Raw genomic sequence first — 21424 nt, 5'->3', positions numbered from 1 at the left:
GCCCTAGTGGAGGCCAGTGGATAGGCCATTAAGGTTACTGGGAAAAGTCCTGGTAGGCCAATAGTGGGTTAGTTACCCCCCAGGTACATCCCAGCCCCAAGCAAAGGGAAGCTCTTGCTTTCCCTCTGAAGCAAAGGCAGAGTCTGGCCAAGCTTCACAGTTCTGATGGTGCAGGGTTTCTTTTTCCTTCTGTACTTGGGTGGGGGAGTAAGGATGCCAGCCCCTAGATGGGACCTGGGGACAGATGAGTAGCAGCAATGGGGACATCCGGGGTGGTTTGTCCTGGGTGCTGCCATTGCCGTTACGTGTCGGGGGCGGGGCTGTGGGCATTTCGGGGTGGGGTTGGGCAGAGCAGGGTGGAGCGGAGCGGAGCAGGGATGGGAGGCAGCTCATGCCCTGGGCGCAGTTTCCCCTCCCTTCATCACTGCCTGGGGATCCCCTGGAATTACAGCTCATCGCCAGACTATAGAGATCAGTTCCCTTGGAGAAAATGGATGCTTTGGGGAGTGGGTGCCATGGCATTGTGGCCCCCTGAGTTTCCTGTTTTCCTCAGGCTCCATCCCTAAATTTCTGGGAGTTTCCCTGGATCTAGCTACTTTTCACTTCTCATCCTTAGCCAGTGACCGGGGGAGGGGGCTGGAAAACCTATTGGGGGTGAGGTGGGACTGACCTGGACACAGGGCTTTTTTCCAGGGCTGTTTTTGCCCCCCTCCAAATCTACCCATGTACATAATCCAGCAAATGTGTGGCATTTGACAAGTTTTGTTGGTTTCAACAGGAGAATTAAATGCATGTTTTCAGGTGACAGAGCATAAAATGAAGTAATTAGTTTCACTGCCTTTCAGTATAATGAGATGCCAGTTCCCCCCTTCTAAATCTCTTGGAATCAATGAGCTTAAAAGGGTTACCTTTTTTTTTAGGGTTGTGCTATCAGTATGTAAAGAGGAACACTGTCAGATTGGGATGACTGTTCTATCCCAAATATCTTCCAGGCTTTATGAGAAACACATGATCACTGTGCTGTTTATAATCACTGGAATAGGAAACGCTGGCCCCGGGCCTGCTTTTGATGCTGTTTTATTCAAGTACAATACAATCTGGAAAACACTTTTTTAAAAACAAAAACACCTGGTGCAAAAGGAGGAAAGGGGATTTAAACTTCTAATCTAGCCAGTCCTTGACTTCATTGCTGCCCAGACAACTACTTGAATTAAGGTTGTGCGTCACCCCTAAAGCATCCGCAAGGTTAATCAATCAATCAATCAATCAATCAATCAATCAATCAATCAATCAATCAATCAATCAATCAATCAATCAATCAATCAATCAATCAATCAATTAGTTCCTTGGATTTCCTATACTGCTCTCCTCCGAAGGGTGGTATACAACCAAAATATATCAGCTAAAATACAACATAAAATGATAAAACAGTCAAATACCGAACAACAATTTCTAAATAACAGGCCCTGGATGGCAAACAACTCTACTTCTAACTCCTAGTGGCAGTCACAACCTATACTTCAACACAGTATAGGGAAGGAACTATCAGCGGCTGTCTCCCCCAAAGGCCTGGTGGGACAACTCTGTTTTACAGGCCCTGTGGAACTGCTCAAGGTCCCGCAGGGCCTTGATGGTTGGTGGCAGAGTGTTCCACCAGCTGGGGCCAAGGCACTGAAGACCCTGGCTCGGGTGGAGGCCTGCTGCATCATAGAGGAGCCGGGGACCACCAGTAGATTGCGTAAGGGAATGAAAGGGGAGAGATGCTTTATTCTCACATCAAAGACTGAGGATGGCAGACTTGGGAATGGAAGCTATCAAGCCCTGCTGGAAAGTAATGAACTGCCCAAAAGGGAACTGGAGCAGGTTGGGGATCTGGCCAATAAAATCTTCTGAGGAGGCTGATAGCCAGCCCAGTTCTATGGATGTATTTCTCAGAACTCATTCCCCTGTTTTTTATGGGAATTGCTGTCATTAATGTATTGCCAAAAACTTTCATGGATGGAATCAACTGGCCGCTGTGGGTTTTGGGGACTGTCTGGCCACAGTCTGGTGGTTTTTAATCTACGCGTTTCAGCTGCATCTAGGGCTGGCATCCATCTGTGGCTATGTCAGGCACAGAGGCAGGTGAAACATTAGCAGGAAAAACTACCAGAGCATGGACACATAGCCCTGAAAACCCACACCAGCCAATTACTTAATTCATAAATAAATACAGTCTAAGGGAGGTGGGTTTGGAACTTGTTGTTTCATATTTGGTTTCAGTTGGGGATTTTAACTTTTACTTGAACCAAGAGGAAAGGCATAATAGAAATGTTTTAATAAATACATCTTATTCTACACACACACACACCTCTCAGGGTAACATACATGGAGTTATCTCATTCTATCCACACAGCAACCTTCTAAAGTAGGATAAACTCAGACCAGTCCTGAATATTCGGTGGTAATACAATGGTTGGATGCAGCTTCATGGTTGAGAAAGCATTTGAACTTACAGCCTACTTCATTGGAAACAGGAATGTACTGGTCTTTGTATATAACACCTATATGCAGTCTTGTCATCAGCAAAATAGGTGCAACCAGAGCTAAAGTGTATATTTCTAAAAAGCTAGGGCAAACCCTCATCTAACCAAAATGAAAGGTTTTTTTTAATTGTGAGACTAAAACTACTCTAAAACAGTAAGTGGCAGATGTGAAGGGGGAAATATACATTTGTGGGCAATTTGGATTTCTAGAGAAACCCAGTAACAGGTTCCCATGGTGGTGGGATTCAAACTGTGGTGTAGCACCAATGGGGCTGGACGGGGCACGACAGGGGTATGGCTGGGCATTCCAGGGGCGGGGCATTCCTGGGCGGGGCTGGGGCAGAGCAGGGTGGAGCCAGAAGCCTGTGTGAGTTTGGGCTCTACCAGTTCAGCAGCGACTCTCTGCAAGGCTCCATTAACCCTTTCTCAGACAAACTGTCAGCTGCAGCAGGGGCTTCCTCAGAGGAGCTGTCAGTTGGAGCAGAGGGGTCCATGACACACAAGCTCCTGCAGTGAAGCAGCGTCAGCATCAGTGGTGGGATCCAAAAATGTTAGTAACAGGTTCCCATTGTGGTGGGATTCAAACTGTGGTGTAGTGCCAATGCGGCTGGGCGGGGGATGAAGGAGGCGTGGCCGGGCATTGGCGGGGGGGGGTGGGCATTCCTGGGTAGTTCTGGCAAGGACCTGCAGTCGGCTGCACATACCGTCCTTGGCCGGGAAATGAATGCACGCAGGTGCAGGCTGCCACGCACGCCGGTGCACCTCCTGCTAGGCTGCTTCAAGTTCTGCACGCTACTGCTGAGAGGAGGGGCGTAACTCAGGCAAAAATCACGTGGCAAAATCACCAATTAGTAACTCCCTCTCAGCACACACAAATAATTAGTAACCTACTCTCGGGAACCTGTGAGAACCTGCTGGATCCCACCTCTGGAGCAACCCAATATGGCACCCAACGACTAACACGAGGGAGTCTAAGGAAAAATAAAGGCAAAAGGTAATGGGGAAGAAGAAACAGCAGAAACTTTGAAGAGGGCACAGAAACAGTTAGTGGGCAAGTGGGAGCAAGTGGGAGGGGCAAGCAGGGTGTAAAGACCAGATGAGGCCAGGTAACGGGGTGGGGGAGGCAACAGGAGGATCAGGTGAGTGAGAAGAGGCAGAAAGTGTTGGCAAGGGAGAAAAGGGAGACAGAGCAAAGGGCAAGCAAGCAGAATTGAAACAAGAAGATGGGAAGTGGAAGATGCAATGGGATCCCTCCCCCCAGTGAATCCTTACAGGTCCCTCCTTTATAAATTCTTTATTTTTTAAGCTGACAAAAGATTCTTTTCCTACATCAACCGAAAGAGAAAACAATCCAGCAACCAAGCTTCGGGCTGGAAGAATGGAGTCCTTCTTACAGCCAGTGTCCAAACCAGTGATGGCAAACCTTTTGGGTTCTGCATGTGAAAAATTCGGGAAATGCCTAACTTGACTTTGCTGGCATGTCTCTCCCCCCCGTCCCCTAAACCAAGTGAAACAATTCTTTGCATATTCATTTATTTTTTAAAAAATACAGTCCAATGTGGGTTGGTGTTATGTATTATAGAAAGATACATCAAATAATTGCAAAAATGACCCAAACTTGAACAAGAATAACTGTTGTCAGATGCTGGCTGAATCTTGGCATGTCACCAAAGAACATTGTGGTGTGTCACCTTTGACACGTGTCATAGGTTCACCATTACTGGTCTAAACACTGTTCACCTAGAAGTCACTGACATTTATTTCAGTGGGAAGAGGTCCTAGATTCATGTTGTTTTTATCATGGAGGAGATATTATCTAGTTCAGAGGTTCTCAACCTTTGGGTCGTGACCCCTTTGGGGGTCGAACAACCCTTTCACAGGGGTCGCCTAAGACTCTCTGCATCAGTGTTCTCCATCTGTAAAATGGATAAATGTTAGGGTTGGGGGTCACCACAACATGAGGAGCTGTATTAAAGGGTCGTGGCATTAGGAAGGTTGAGAACCACTGATCTAGTTTGTATGTTTTAGCAGTTCTTTCCCCACCAGCATCTCTGGTGAGAACGATCCATGAGAGAAAATGCTGGGGGAAATCTCTGCCCCCTGACAACATTAAATGGTATGAATTTCATTAGCTGAGAAGCCCACAAGATTTGCACACTGAAAGGTTCAGTTTCAATGTTTCTGTTTTTAAAAATCTTGTGTAATAGGGCAGGGAACGATCTCTGTTTAAGGGAAGTGACGGCCAAATTGTTGATTTATTTTCTGCATTTTCAGCCCATCCACACAGAACCCAGCGATTAGTGGGTGGATTTAAAATCATATTTAAAATCAGGTGGGTGGATTTAAAATCATATCAAAATCCATCAATTGCTGAGAGAAAATGCCCATTTAAAATCACTGATTTCATTCAATATTTCTTGCAACTATTTAGATACTTCCCATATAAAAGTGGATACTAATCTGTTGCTATAACTAGACAAACATGGATTTATAACCGAATAGTTTTCTTCCCTACAACCTCAGGAAAAAGTTGCTTAAATATAATGTTACTATTAAATATAGATATATACATGGGGTTGGATCCAACCAACTGGTGGAAAAAGAGAGGAAGAGGCTCCATTTGACACCAACAAATAAAATGCTATGCCGGGAATGAAGGGAACTTCCTAAACAAAAGCAGTGTGGAATACCAGCTTTAGGAAGGCGGAGAATGGGAAAAGATTGAGTCAAAAAGCTGGTTGGATCTATCCTGTTGCTTCCTAATTTAGATAAATGAACACCTATGACTCCAGGCAGCGAAGCCTTACAATCTGCGTGCCATGTCAAGTGTCCGTAGACAAGTGCCAGTTCCAAACAACCTTCAAAGGCCTTTCTTCTTTCCAGTTGCCCTTTCAGCCTGATTTGGCCCCCCTCTCCTTTTCTAACAGAACTGCCTTGGATCCACCCCGTGCCGTAAACAAGTGAATAATCTCAACCAGCAGAGCAGGTGATGGACCACAAACAACAATCCGTGGACGCAGCCTTTGGGGACTTGCCCCAATAGCAAGCCATAACATAGGAGCTGCTTCATAGTTTGGTGATAAAGGTTATTTCCCTCCAGATTTTTTTTCCTTCACAAAGAAAAAAACAAGCTTTCATGAATTCATACTAGGGCTATCAGTTCAATTTTAAGCAATCCTATGCTTGCATTCTGATTTTAGGTCCACTGAAGAAGTGGAGTTTGGATTTATATCTCACCCTTCTCTCCTGTAAGGAGACTCAAGGTGGCTTACAAGCTCCTTTCCCTTCCTCTCCCCACAACAGATACCTTGTGAGGCAGGTGGGACTGAGAGAGTTCTGAGAGAACTGTGACTAGCCCAAGGTCACCCAGCAGGCTATGTGCAGGAGTGGGGAAAGAGATGGGCTGAAAAGATAAAGAGTCCACTGCTCTTGTGGAGGAGTAGGGAATCAAACCTGGTTCTCCAGATCAGAGTCCATCACTCTTAATCACTACACCATGCTGACTCTTCATGCTGGAATTACAGACAACTCTTCATGCTGGAATTACAGACAACTTTGAAGACCAATTTGCTTACCTACCACATGACACAGGAAGGCTGGGGCGGTATTTTGCAGATCACCCAAAGCCCTGTTAATCATTCTGCTGCAAATAAAACCTTCGTTTCAAAGGGTAGCCATGTTAGTTTGCAGTAGAACAGCTAGTTTGAGTCCAGTAGTACCTTAGAGACCAACAAGATTTTGGGGGAATAAGTTTTGGAGAGTCTGGTATTAGACAAAGGGAACTTGGGTTCTCAAAAGCTTATTACCAACCCCCTACCACCACCCTGCCAGGACAATAATAAATCTGGAAGATGGTAATGACTCAAAACACAATAATTAAAACCTTACTAGTTTGTTCATTTTATTATATTCACCTTTGTTTAAAAAATAATAGGTGCTTTAGAGTAGCCTGCTAGCAAATAAACAGTCACTAATCAAAATACAAGAATCTTTGTCGGAGGGATGCGTCTTAGCCAACAGAGAGCTTTTAGTTGTTAACTTCACATTCAAGCGAGAGAATGTAGACAAACGTTGTTCGACAATTTTGCTCATGTTCCGATTCAGCCCCCCCCCCCCCCCAATATAAATAGGCGCAGAACACAGCGTAATATGAAAGTATTCCGTCCAGGTACAGCATATGAAAATCTGTATCGCACTAGTAAATGAATAAAAAACTAAATGATTCGTGTAAAATGTTTATACACTGTATGTACACACACACCAAGTCACAAATCCAATTTAAAACCACCCCCATTCTTAACTCTTTCTGAGAGACGAACACAGCAATCCCATGCGACATTCCTCCACGCTTAAGACTGCCGACTTCATTAGATCAGAGCAACTCTCTATAGGATTGCGGCGGCAAGCTACAGTACAAGATTCGTTTCGGAAAAAGGAAAACAACCTAGTCAGAGCTAATTTTAAGCACTTACTGAAAACTGGATCGTATACAAAGTTTTAGAAAACAGACTTGAGAAAGACTCGACACACACTGGAAAACGATTGCAACTGACTCTTGGGAATGACCATTTCAATATTTAATTGCAATTAATAACCTCTCGCTTGCAATACAGCTCGACTACGCGCAATGGAATTGTTTAAGGAATAAGGCAGAGGACGACAAGGGTTCTGTTCCTCTCTCTGCTCACTGACTCTCCCTTGGTAGCTTATTGCTTGTCCTTTTGAAAGCTCTCTCTCTCTTTGAAAAATATGTTATATTACAATTATCTCCAACAGAGCAACAACACATGATGCTCTTATATTGGCCAGAACGATCTGAAAATCTGGATAAAGTCTTGCCTGATTTCACAAAGCTGTAGAATGTCAGATAAATGGTTTAAATCGCAGATGTATGTCTTCCTCTCATTCAAACAGCTCAACATGAACTTCACTGGTTAGAGGGGGAAAAGAAGAAATAATTCTGTTACTCGAAACAAAAGTTCTAGGAGAAATAAATTATACTAAACTTGTAGGAAAATTCTTTGGTCAGAACATAAGTGCTCATAACTTTGAATTGGGATTGTATCAACAAACCCACAAATTGTAATCCCACACTACCTCAAGACTTATTGTGGTCACGTAGCAACAAAAAAAAGACCCTCGGGGTTTGCAACTTGAAATAGATGGTCTTTTGTGAAGTGCAGTGTGCTTTCTGTGTTTAGATCTTCACCTGCTTTGTGGGACGAGGCAATATCTTCTTGCAGAAAAAAAAAGAAACTTGTGCTTATAGGTCACTGTGCCACTGAAAGCTATGGCTACTTCCTTTGAAATCATGCCAGCCCAAAAGCCTACATACATGTGGACAATGTTATCTACACTGGAGGGGAAATTCCAACCAAGAACCAATAGGGTTCACTCTTGCAGAACCCGAGTTACTTTTGAATCTTTAGAGAGAAAGCCCCAATCCTGCCCGGAAAGTTCACACAACTACTTCATTTACCAGTACAACCTAGCCAGTTCTGAACTGCTGCTCTTTTTTGCCTGGGGAGGGAGGAAGACTCTTCTAAGCCTTAGAATCATCCCCAAAGATGATAAGAAACAGGAAAATGTAACTGCAAGAACACAAATGGGATCTCTTAATCTGTGGCACGTCAGCCCAAGAGACTGGCTTGGTAAGGAGGCACTGGACCTCTTTCCGGATATTTAACCCTTCTGCAATGGAACATTTTTATATATAATTAACATATATAATAATTGGTCTACAGGAATTTATACCGGTTCCCCTGTATAAGTCTACAAACATTTGCAGGTTGCAAGAAGCAGTTGCTGTATATCTGGGACGATATCTGCTCCTTTAAGAGAGGTTTCCGGGGTTCAAGCGGTTTTCTCTGAAAGTCCTTGTTTCGATGGCATTGCTGACCCACCACGTACATCCTTCAATTCAACAGACCTGTTTTGCAAAGCGGTAGAGAAGGCCGAGAAAATTAGAGCGCAGGGAGTCTTGCTTCTTGGTAGAGTCTTCCGAAAAAAGAACAAAATAGAGGAATAGGAGAAAACAGCTGTTCTGTTCCATCTGCTACATACGATTTAGAGGAAAGGGGTTTCATCTCTGACACAGAAGTTGTGTCTCTATCCTCTTCTCCTTCTTCTTGACAGCTTTCTCAGAGGACTGGGAAAGGGGATACGGGACTGATCAAGTAACAGATGCCTCCGCACTAAGCAGGAGTGGTGGAGAGGCTGGGAAATGGGGCAGAGCCATTAAAGCAGGCATACAGCATCTCGGAAAGGGGAATTTTACACGTGTGGAGAGGCATTTGAAGGACACTACGCTCACTCATGCAGTGAGCCGCATGTTTGGGGAGGCTTACGTGTTTTCCCAGGACATCACAGGGCCATGAAAGAGCCTGCGTGGTGTAGTGTTTAAGAATAGGTGCACTCTAATCTGGAGAACCGGGTTTGATTGCCCGCTGTGCCCCTTGAGCTGTGGAAGCTTATCTGGTGAACTAGATTAGCTTATGCACTCCAACACATGCCAACTGGGTGACCTTGGGTTAGTCACAGGTCTTCAGAGCTCTCTCAGCCCCACCCACCTCACAGGGTGTTTTTGTGAGGGGAGAAGGGAAAGGAATTTGTAAACCCCTTTGACTCTCCTTACAGGAGAGAAAGGGGGGATATCAATCCAAACTCTTCTTTATCATCATCAGGAGAACACAGGTATGACAGGACAAGTGAGAAAGCTATGCGGGAGGCACCACAAGTATGCCAAAAGAATTGTCTTTTCTGGAGGCATTGTGTTATGCCTCCCAACTGAGAGGGAAGACCTCTGAGTAGCAACCACAAAAAAGGAAAGGTAACAGGGGCCCCTTCCGCACATGCAGAATAATGCACGTTCAATCCACTTTCATAATTGTTTGCAAGTGGATTTTGCTATTCCGCACAGTAAAATCCAATTGCAACGTGTATTGAAAGTGGATTGAAAGTGCATTATTCTGTATGTGCGGAAGGGACCAGGGATAGTAATCTACAACGCACAAGAGCAAGTGACCTAAACAGACACCCCACACTGCGTGCAAGGTGGCCTTTGGGAAGCGCACTAGATACAGAAAGAGCCATCAGGGGCATTCACAATGCTCTCTAGCAAAGCTAAAGGGGAGAATAAGGGGACCTTCCCTCCCATCCTGTATACAGAAGGCATTCTTTGGATGAGCACGTGAGGGGTACAGGAGTTTACCATTCAGAGGCTGTTCCCACGTGAACGTTTTGCTCTGCATCAGCACAGCAGAAACGTTTGGAGGAGCAGCCGCATGATGTCACCTTCGATTTGTCACGCCCGCCTCCAAATGTACACACTGTGCTGCGGTCTTTCCCAAATCTGTCTCAGTATGCTCTTCTGGGAAAGATCATAAGCAAAGTGCCTTCAGATGTCATGTGGGCTGGGAGGTGCATATTTTTGCAATCCCATCCATTCCAGCCACCATTATCCTTGCCTCTACCCACCAAGCCTGCCCCTAAAGGGATTTTTTAAAGGAAGGGGGTAAACTAGTAATTGACTAATAGCCATAGCTTAACATTATAATGACCTAACCTCACCTCACAGTTCAGACATTAACATGGAGGCGGAGAGAACGATGTGATAAGTTCACAATGAGGGGGGAAAGTGGGCTCCAAATTTAAAAATATAAACAAAACAATAATCTATAGAAGCAATGTGGAAGTTCCCATCTTTTTTTTAAAAGTCCCTAGCTTCAGTTCAGCTTTTATGACAGCCCATGGGCCATTCAGAAGCAAAAGAAAACACAGTTATACAATTAGGTATCTCCGCAAAATCTTAGCACACATAATTCATTGTTAAATAACTATTAGTTTCACTGTTAATTTTAATGTCTCTAGCCATTTTTCCTCACAAAGTTATAAGGTAACATGTGCAAGCTGCATATTTCCCTTTATATCTTCGCAATAAAAGGGCTAGATACTTGATTTTTTTAAGGAAGCTGGGAACTGGTAAGTTGCTGCAATCAATTACTACAGTGCTCTAATATTAAAACAATCTAGAAATTCCTCACCCCCCCCCCAAAAAAAAAGCTGCAGGGAAGAGAATATGGCAGTAAAGAAAGCTGTTGTGTCGGCTATGTTACCCCTGCAAATACCTCTGCATTTGCAAGAGCTACATGGAGAATCATCTCTGTGTGTGGAAACAGGCAGAATCATGAAGGGACCATCACAAAACAAATCTATGGAGGGGGGGGGGGAAGGAATACACCAGGGAGCCACTCAACCATTTTGAGGTGAGGCTAGCCCCGCCAAGACTACACATGGAGAACACCTACACCTCGCAGGGTTACACAGAAGGGGTGGCTTTGCTATAAAGGTAAAGGTAGCCCCCTGCACAAGCACCAGGTCATTACTGACCCATGGATAATGTCACATCAAGACATTGACTAGGCAGACTGTGATTTACAGGGTACTCTTTACCCCCGGTGTGATTCACTTTTCACTGACTTCGGAGGGACCAGCCTAGGCCTGCCTACCTGAACCTGACTTCCTCTGGCCTCAAACTCAGGCTGTGAGCAGAGCTTGGACTGCAGTACTGCCGCTGACCACTCTGAGCCACAGGGCTTGGTTTTACTTTACCAAGATTTTTTAAAATACATATTAGATCTGATGTAAATATGATGCTGGTGAGGCAGAAGAGGCATTTGCCTTTGAAAACCAGCACAAAGCGGCACTGTGAGCCAAGTTATCGTGCCTGACGGCTGCAGCCAAGGCAGTTCCCACCCTGATGTGCAAATGGAGCACCTGTCACAGGTAGCAGCTGGGCTGAGCCCCATTTCACACCGAGGGTGGCAAGGCAGAGAACTTCCCCAGGCACTCTTTAGTTTCAAAGGGGCTGTAACCTGCGCCAGGCCCACTAAAACACACCAGAAGAGGACCCCCACATGAGCTAACTAAACACACAGTATCTTGCTGTAGGCTGTAGGCTCTGAGAATGTGCAGAGTTACACCATGGGGGGAGGGGGTGGGGAAGGACAGCTCTGCCTAGCCAGCCTCCAGTTGAATTGGCCCTTCAAGGAGACATCAGGCCAAGTCACACTGATGAGTTCTTCTGCCGGGCAAGCTTGACACTCCTGGTCCATCAAAGTCAGTATTGTTTACTCAGGCCAGCAGCAGCTCTCTGGGTCTCAGATAGAGATTCCTCTACCACCTGTTCCTTTACACTGGAGATTGGACTTGAGAACTTCCATAGATGCGGTCTCACCAAGCTACAACTTCCCTAAGATCTCAAACAGCAGGGCCACACCAGGCAGCAAATCCTACCCAAATCCTGCCTGCCATACAGTGGGTAAAGGCACCCGAAACCCTTGGCCAGGACAGTACTGCACAGGGTCATGTCAGATGCACGCTGGGGGGCTCTCGACACACAGATCGCCCAGCACACGTCTGAAAGGCCGACATGGGTTGCCCCCTCCGGCAGGGGAGAGGAAGGGAAGGAGTTTGTAAGCCGCCTTGAGTGTCCTCACAGGGGTGGGACTCGTCGCCTTGTTCTTTTCGTCCTCAGTCCCTGCAGAAAACGTACTCGGTGTAGCTGGTCCAGATCTTGTCATCGGCCGGGCCGCCCAGCTCAGGGGCGAAGGCGCAGGTGCCGGTGGACGAGCAGGCAGCCATGCGGAAGCCGGCCTCACCCAGACGGTCGAAGGCCTGCTCGAGGAAATTGAACTTGAGGTAGTAGCGAGCCGTGTAGCGCTCAGGGGGCCGGTCGGGGTCGCGGCTCTCGTTGAGGGTGTCACCGAAGACCTCCTTGGCCAGGGCCGTCTTGCCACAGACAGTGATACGTGCCACCCTTCGGAACTTGGCGTCGGCTGGCATCTCCCGCCCTATGGTGTAGGAGCCGCGGTAGCCCAGGGTGATGTAGCCAGAGCGCCGGCCCCCGGCCGCCCCGTCGAGGGAGAGCGAGGGCGCCAGCAGGGGTCCCCCCGACGACGGGCTGCGGCCGCCCTCGGACAGCTCCGTGTCCAGCAAGCCCAGCCCCGACGGCGGCTCGTCAGAGCACAACGAAGCGTCGCGCAACAGCCCGGAGAAACGTGCCGTCGGGGCGTCGGCCAGGCGGCGGGCCAGCTCGGGCAGCTGGAAGTACTCGGCCTCCCTGCGCAGGCGGCCGCGCTCCGGGAAGCGCTCGGGCAGCACCAGGTCCCGGTCGCGCAGGTAGTCCAGGATGTAGCGGAACAGAAAGCCGTCGCGGTCCACGAAGAAGCGGCCCTTGGCGTCGCGGGGCACCGTCGGCGCGTCCGGCTGCGAGAAGAGGCGGCACAGCAGCGAGCCCGGCGCCGACAACACCGTCCCGAGCCGGGTCACGTACACCTGGCCGCCCACGTTCAGCTCCACCAGCTCCGGCGCGGCCGCCTCGCCCCGCGACGGCGCCGCCGAAGATGAGGGATCGGGCTGCGAGCGCGCCCCGCCGCCGCCGTTGGGCAGCCCCCGGGCGCTGTCGGCTAAGGCCATGGCCGGCCCGGCGCCTTCCTCCTCCTCCTCCTCCTGGCCGCCGATCGGGGCGTCCTTCCCTCCCGGGGGCAGCTCGTTCGCCTCCGTCTGCCGGCGCTGGCTGGCGGCGAGCGGGGCTGCGTTTATGTACGGCCGGGAGGCGGCGCAGGCATGGATGGGGCGGGCGCCGGACGGTGGGTTGAGACCGAACCGAGCCCAGCCTCCGCTGGTTCCCTGCCTTCCCCAATTGCAGGGGAGACCGACAGCGCAGTCCCTCCCCTTTGGGGGGCGGGGGTGTATGTGTGCAGAGAGATCCGCCTCTTGCCAAACCCGGCGCCCCCCCCCCCCCGCCCTGCGTGGCTCCCTGAGCAGCTTAAGCCGCCGCTCGGCAAAAACGGGAGCTTTGCCGTTTAGGCTCTCCTGACAGCCACCCAGCGAGGTTTAACCCAGGGAGGGAGCACTGCAGAAACGACCTGAAGGTCGGGATCCCGCGCACCCTTGCTCAGGAGTCATCCCTAATGAATTCAACAAGGCATCCCAGGACACGTCCCCACCAAGGAAGCTACCGCCGCCATCTTCACTTACTCTAAAGTAGCTTCATCAAGGGCACCAAAAAGAGAGAGTGTGTGTTGAAGAAGAAGCTGGTGGGAAGCAGCCGCGTGAATGGCCAGCCTTTTGCAACTTTCTCTAGCTCCAAGTCCGCTGCAAATATAAAGGGGACTTTAAAAAAAAAAAGAGTAGTCCCATCAAAACTAAAGGAGAGTGGCTGGTGTGAAAATGAGGAGAGGGAGGGAGCAGAGTGCATTGGAGCCAATGCTGCAAAGAAGAGATGAACATTAAGCAGAGGGATGGGATTCAGTGGAGAGCCAGCCAGGATAAGTGGAGCTAAAGGTGACACACTTTAAAGGAACGCACCGCTCACAAGAGCCACTGCGGATGCGGAGCTGGGCTCTCTGGCTCTTTATGCCTCCTGCTTCCTTTGGCGATGGCCGTTGTGAAGCCACAGAGGCTGCTGCAGGGTGAGATGCAGGCAGAGGGTTTCAGACACCTGAATCCATGCGAGGTCTTCTTCTTCAGCCGCTGCAACCAGTCTCTGGAACAGTTCCACCGACCTGGAGGCTGAGGGTTTTGCAAACAGAACCCTCGCTCTAGTTTGGGGAAGCAAAACAAAAGGGCAACAAGCCAAACGTGTTTTTTTATTGCTGCTCTTCCTTTTATGTTGAAGTTGCAGAAAGGCATCTTCCGCTCCACCTGAGCTGTACGTTCTTATCTGGTGAATTGGATTTGTTTCCCTGCTGCTACTCATGAAGCCTGCTGGGAAATCTCGGGCTAGTCACAGTTCTCTCCAAACTCTCTCAGCGCCACCTACCTCACAAGGTGTGTGTTGTAGGGAGAGGAAGGGAAAGGAGTTTGTAAGCCCCTTTGAGTCTCCTTCCAGGTAGAATTGGGGGTGGTGGTGGTATAAATCCACACTCTTCTTCTCATCTGCAGAAGATCCCAAGTTCTACTCTCTACTATCAGCTGATGCCAGTTAGAGTAGGTAATACTGGCAGGGTCAGAGGGGGATATAAGGCAGAGATTCCCAAACTGTGGGCCAAGTCCCTAAAGCGGGCAATGATTCTGTTACAGGTGAGTCATGGGGCAAAGTGAGAGATGTGATTCTGGGCAGAACCCAAATTTTGAGTTTGCTTCTGTGCAATGCATGAAAGACGACAGAAGAAGGAAGTGACAACCCACCCCTTAAACAAAGTTTGCCTAGTAAATGTAATGTAATATAACTTCACTGCATGGGTCAGTAATGACCTGCTATTTGCAAGGGGGACTACATTGACCTTTAATGCTATGAAAGGCAACCTGTTGCTCGGAAGTTCTAACTATTCATAAAGACTAAACTTGAAAAAGAAACTGGGGACTTGTTTAGTGTTAATGTGACATGGTAATTATGTTAGGGTGGGGGAAAGGATGAAGTTCTTTGTGGGGGGGGGCTGCCATCAAGTCACAGCCAACTTATGGTGACCCCAGAGGCTTTTCAAGGCAAGAGATATTCACAGGTGGTTTGCCATTGCTGGCATCTGCATAGCAGTCCTGGATTTCCTTGGAGGTCTCCCATCTCAGTACTAACCAGGGCTGACCATGCTTAGTTTGCAGGATATGACAAACAAATTGCAGGATATGACAAGATCAGGCTAACCTGGGTGGTGGTTGTTGTTGTTATTTATTAATCTTATATACTGTCCTCCCCCGGAGGGCTCAGGGCGGTGCACAACATGAATGTAACAGATAGAGCACAATATAAGCTTAATCAAACAACCATAAATAGGACTCCAGGTCAGGAAGACATGACGTCTCTGTGTGCAAAGTGCTGTCAAGCCACAGCTGAATTATGGCACCCCCATTGGGTTTTCAAGGCAACTGACAAACAGAGGTGGTTTGCCATTGCCTGCCTCTATGTAGATCATCTCATCTTCCTTGGCAATCTCCCATTCAGTTGCTAACAACGTGTCACAACCCCAGACTCGCTCAATGAAGGAATCAATACTTTGAAAACAGAATTCTCATTTATTGAAGGCAAGCATACAAAAGCTACTGGCTTGCATTGTCAGGACTGAATGCAAGAAAACAGGCAAAGCATTACATCCCACAGGACAGACACATCAGGCCCACCACCCTTCCTTCTTAAAAGTGTACACTCACACACTCCCCTCCTCCCCAATCTTTGGTGGGAAGAGGGAAGGCAATCACACACACAAACCTTCCACAGACAATGAAAACCGGGATGAAAACCTCATGGTTTCCACACCGCCCCTCTCAGCTGCAGAGATAAGAGGAACTGATATAAGCAAACATTCCCAGGTTAGTTAGTGCAGGAAGCTTTCAGTTGATCGAAATATGGCAGGACCCGGGTTAAGACATGGGAGGGTTATGACACAAGGGCTGACCCTGCTCAGCTCCTGAGATGTGACCAGATCAGGTTAGCCTGGGCCATCTAGGTCAAGATGACAAAAGATAAGCAGAGGGGATTTGCCATTGCCTGCTTCTTTGTATCGGCCCTGGCATTCCCTGGTGATCGCCCATCTGAGTACTAACTAAGGTCCTTCTGCACACGCAAAACAATGCATTTTCAAACGACTTTCAGAACTGTTTGCAAGTGGATTTTGCTATTCCGCACAGCTTCAAAGAGCACTGAAAGCAGTTTTAAAGTGCATTATTCTGCATGTGCGGAATGAGCCTAAGATTGATCCTGCTTAGCTTCTGAGATCAGATGAGTCTGAACTAACCTGGACCCCCAAATAGAGCAGGTTTACAAGTTTGAGCTCCACTTCAGAAATTCAGGTAGAAAGCAACCTCTCATGGGCAAATGTATTTACAGTATAACTTCTAGCAGTGATCTACAAGAGTTCCCCTCCCACAATAGAGTCTGCTGTCTTTGAAGGAAACTCTGTCCCGACAGAAGGATGCAGCTTTCTGAGCTTTTCTGAAGCAACTCCTGTGCTGAAGAAGCAGAGCAAACTTAGCATCACCCCTTTGTTTTGAGGACGACCTATGGTTCAGTTTCAGTTTAAAAAGGGAAAGAGTATCTCTTCCTGTGCAGCAAGAGGAAGTGGTTTTCTGGACCACAGAGCAAACTCTGCAGTAGGTTATTCAGGCCCCTTCCAATTCTTTTCCCTGAGTGGAAAATAGGAATCTATGCATGATCCCATGTGCAGAAGAAGAAGCATGATCGGTAATGTTCCTGAGACTCCTTTAAACCATGCGGAAAAAAATAAACCTGTTTTAATCTGGATCAATGGGGAATCCAGAGAGTGGCCATGTGAACATTCCACTGCTGCAAAGGGGAGTGGGGAAAGTTAAATGCCACTTTAAAAATGGTACAGGGCAGCTTAGTGCTGCAGCTCATTCTCTCCTCCTCTGGTTCTTTGAGGGGCTTTTTCCTCCACCCCACTGCACTGTAGCAGTTACAGCATGACTCAGTAGGGAGAGGAAAACTGAACTGAAGGTGGGGGCGTTTATGGCTGCAAATAGATCTTTGGCTTATAGTCGTCATACGCTAACTTAGAGGTTCTCACAAGCGTTTGGCAAGTGCCTCACTCCTGAAAGAAACTGTAACGTGGAACTATTTTACATGTTGCATTTATGGGGGGATATTCATTAGTATACCAACGTTGCACAGTTAGGAAAAATGTGGCGCCCCATGCAAAGAACATGCAAACGTTAAACATGTTCGAAAAAGATAAAATTCCCTTTTGTTGAAGTAGGTTCACATTCAGTGTAGTAGAAAGTAGACAGAAGCCTTAACTGAAGCAACTTTTTTTTTGAACCGTCCAGTCACATCTGAGTAGTGGTGATCCCTGGTGAGGTTTTCAAGAGATGTTCAGAGGTGGTTTGCCATTGTTTGTTTCCATGTTTTTCCTTAAAACAACCAGCCAGCTTGTCTGGCAGTCAGTGAATACCAGCCTAATGTGGCCAGGCCTTCAGCAGGTGATACCATGTTTCTCCAAAAATAAGACAGTGTCCTGTATTAATTTTTGCTCCCAAAGATGTGCTATGTCTTATTTTCAGGGGATGTCTTATTTTTCTGCTCCACAGCTGCATGCTCTGGTGTTCTGTTCGACAGACATGCTTCCAAACAAAAACTTTGCTACGTCTTACTTTTTGGGGATGTTTTATATTTAGCACTTCAGCAAAACCTTTACTACATCTTATTCTCAGGGGATGTCTTATTTTCAGAGAAACAGGGTACTGACAGAGATGTCTTGACAACTGCTAGACAACTAGGAGAGGAGAAGAACACAACAGGAAAACAAGAGAAGGAGGCGTCACTGGAACTTCCGGCTTAGATGAGGAGAGGCACCTTGTTCAGAGAGAAGATCATACAAACACAGTCTGGCTTTAATGCAAACAGAAAAGGTAGCACCCTCCAGCACCCAGGTAAGCTGAGGGCCAAGTAAATATGATGGCATCCTTTTGGCCACGACCAGGATGCTGCCACCACTTTAAAGACATTTTTTAGACAGAGTGGGGGCTTCATGGAAGATACCAGGACAACTTCATGTTTAGCTTGGCTCCGAGTTGCCTCTACTCCTACACCACGTACACCCAAGTAAGACATGAGTATACATAGCATATACACTGGCCCTTGCATATGTTCTGCATGAGGGACTTGACTTGGATGTTTCAGGCTACTCAGATCTTGGAGTCTGGATAGTATTTTGGATAGGAGACAACCAGGGAAGTCCAGCTCACAATGCAGAAGCAGAAAATGACAAGTCACCTCAAACATGTATTGCCTGGAAAATGTTATGAGGCCTTCATAAGCAAGCTTTGAGTTAAGGGCAGTTTCCATCCTCACCATGTGAGGCACAAAAAGAAGCCATCACCCACAACACCAAAAGCCCTTTCACACAATCCACACGTGCTTCCATAAGCTCTGCTTTTGAGATCTCCATGCAGTTTGCCCAAAGTCTCCTGTAGTGATGAACCAGCACTCAGCACAAGGGGGGGGCACTGACCCCCAAAGTTTTACTTGTGGTGGGGAAGTCTGCACAAGCTTCTCGTGCCTTGCTGTACTTAAGTGTACTTATGGCAGAGGTCCAATATTTTGGTGAAACCGGATCTGCAGGGCCTGATTTCAACTAACTGGGCCATTACTTCCCCACACGGCTCCATTTATGACGCACCTGGGCGCCAAAAAAGGCTTCCCAGGCAGCGCTGTTAAGCAGCAGGCGCCGCTGCTGCAACGCAGCAGCGGCGACCTGAATACACTTCCCTCCCCCCAGGGCGGCCTCAGGCCGCCCTAAACAACAACCCTTTAAAGGGTTGTTGTTGGGGAGGGAAGGCCGTCTTCCCTGGCAGCGCTGCGCTTAACCGAAGCAGCCACCGGAAGATAGCCGCTGTTCTGCGATGTCAGAGTCTCCTCCCACTGTCACGATTGTCCTCCTCCAGGGGTGCGGAGGGCGCTGGGCGGGCTGCTAATGCGTCGCAGCCCCACCCACGCATCCTCCGACCTCCAGAGTCCGGACGCGATGGCGAATGCATTATGGCAACGAAAGTGGGAGGGGAGTGAGGGGAACAACGCTTCCATCTTGAGTCACGCCTGCGGTAATCTACGACCTCAGCTTCTCCCGATTCGGCATGCTTGCATGCGAGTTTGCTTCGAACTCTTGCGATCCGCACTCTTGGCGGCGTGGGCGAAACAAGAAGGCCGTCTTGAGCAGCCTAAAGTTACTTCTTCTTCAACAAAAGTGGTGCTCTCTGCTATGCCTTGAGAAGCAAACCAGCACATAAAAACAAAGCATGTCTTGGAATTTCTGGCTGTCACAGACCACTCTTCAAGGCCAGTAAAAACAGATTGGCAAGCTTTGCAAGAATGTTCCTTTCAAGAAAATGGAGGAGAGCAAGGGGCATTTCCTGACTGGCACCAGAGAAAGGAGAAGCATAAATAAGGCCATTATATTTAATTGGGCTGTGGCCACACAATGAATATGGCAGGGAATAGAAATATTGAACAGTAGACTTGTAGAGCAGAGCTTTTCTTTACTTGTGTATGTAATCCCTTAATGTGTTACAGGATTAACAGCCTATTGAAAGACAGCTGTCGAGCTGTCTTTTAGTAATGGGTTCCCACGTCCTTTGCTTTGTTAAACTAGCCATTTCCAAGGTACCTTTCCGTGGCTCTTTTTCTCCAGCGTCCAATGACAGATACTTCCCAGAAGTCCTGCTGTTAATATGGCAGAAGTCTCAGTGTACTTTTAGGGATGTGGAAAGTGCCTTGAGGATCTGTGTTACTTTTATAGCCTTTGCTGCCTTCTGTCATACAAAGTACACCAAGTTGGACCATTGGACTGTTGAGGTCAATCTTGTACCAGTGTCTCAGGGCAGAGATCTTTGTAGCACTGAGATTCAATCTGACATGCCAAGGAGTGAACCCAGGACCATGTGAATGCCCTTTAATGCAGCTTTATCCCAGTGTCAAGATCTGGTGATCCCTGCAATACTTGGGTTCAGAAACAGTTTATTGGCAGGTTAAAATGAACAGTGATCATCCAGCTGTTGCTGGAACTGAGTCTTAATACAGCATACTTTGCTTTACTTTTCCCAAACATTGTTCTAACCCCCACCCTCAGGATCCCAGCAGGGATTTGACTTGAAGTGTTAGGTTGGATCTGGCAGGCAGAGGTGGGATCCTCGTTCAATGCAACAAATGTTCCTCTAGCAAAGAAGCCGCTTCCATATTCATTCTAGAGGAAAGTACTGCAGTTAGTGAAACAGATCCATGGGACCCAACTTCTAGGTTTCAGACTCACTGAAGACTGATCCAAATCACATTGGTTTAGCTTAGCTTTGTTTCTGCTTTTTTATCAGGGGATAAAATGCAAAAAAGGCAAACTCCACAGCAAAAACAAAAAAGTGGGGGGGTCCCATGAAGTAAATAAAGGCAACTTGAAATTGGAGTCAATGCAGGGATTTCTGTTGGAGAGAGAACAATTTGGCCTGCCTGCACACCCGGGGATTCTAAATCTCTCTGGCTCATTCCGCACATGCAAAATAATGCACTTTCAAGCTGCTTTCACAACTGTTTTTGCCATTCTGCACAGCTTCAAAGAGCCCTGAAAGCAGCTTGAAAGTGCATTATTCTGCGTGTGCGGAATGAGCCTCTATGTGTATAAGTGTTATCTCTTGATAGAATGTCTTTGAACCTGGGAGTTCATCTCGGATACCTCCTTCTCTCTCAGTAGTCATTGTTTCTTTCCACTTGGACCTGCATGTATCTCCTGTAGAAGCAAATATGTCACACTAGCACTCACTTGACACCGGAACAGCTGCCACATATAAGGAAATGTATCATTTAGATTAGGCTTTCTATCTCTCAACTGCAACAAGAATGTGAACAGAATCTGCTTCAATAAATGTCAATTTTACCTTGTTTTGCAATTTACTTCTTGGGAAGATCAATATCACATTTCCATGACTGGGCAAAGTCTGCTGTATTAATCAAATATATTCAACAATTAGAGTACTGGGAGCTAGGAGGACCAGAGTGACTGAGATTCAAGTCCATCGTCAGCCATGATATCTCACTCACTGAAGGTGAGTCAGTCACACACACTATTCTCTCTCCATCGACCCAACTTCACAGAGTTGTTGATAAAATGGGGGTAGAATCCCTGTAGATTGCTGACGGAGCTTCCTGGAGAGATAAAAATGTACTAGGTTTCCGTGAAATCAGCAACAGACAACCATTTATCATATGCCAACTGACCATCATGAGGTAAACCGACCATCTGTCAGCATGGTGGTTATATGTTTTTGCTCCGAGGAGAGTCTTGTCACTTCCCGCCTTCCTGGGCCCATGCAGATATAGGATAAAATTCTCCTCACAACTTTTCAGGGCTTTACAGTCAACAGGCTCATGAGAGGCTACATGTATGCCAGTCGCAGCAAAC

The 21424-nt window shown here is 47.4% G+C and overlaps 1 protein-coding gene across 1 annotated transcript; it reads right to left on the bottom strand.

Moving 5' to 3' along the window:
* Positions 1 to 9075: 9075 nt before the first annotated feature.
* KCTD12 (potassium channel tetramerization domain containing 12) lies at positions 9076 to 13148 on the bottom strand. Its single transcript, XM_048494961.1, has one exon. It carries the CDS (start codon positions 12999 to 13001, stop codon positions 12057 to 12059), a length of 945 nt encoding a protein of 314 aa, XP_048350918.1. The 5' UTR covers positions 13002 to 13148; the 3' UTR covers positions 9076 to 12056.
* Positions 13149 to 21424: the final 8276 nt, after the last annotated feature.

Source organism: Sphaerodactylus townsendi, linkage group LG04 (assembly GCF_021028975.2).
Source record: "Sphaerodactylus townsendi isolate TG3544 linkage group LG04, MPM_Stown_v2.3, whole genome shotgun sequence".
Classification (NCBI taxonomy): Eukaryota; Metazoa; Chordata; class Lepidosauria; order Squamata; family Sphaerodactylidae; genus Sphaerodactylus; species Sphaerodactylus townsendi.
The sequence above is the reverse complement of the archived record's forward strand: the minus strand, read 5'-3'. Positions and strand labels throughout refer to the sequence as shown.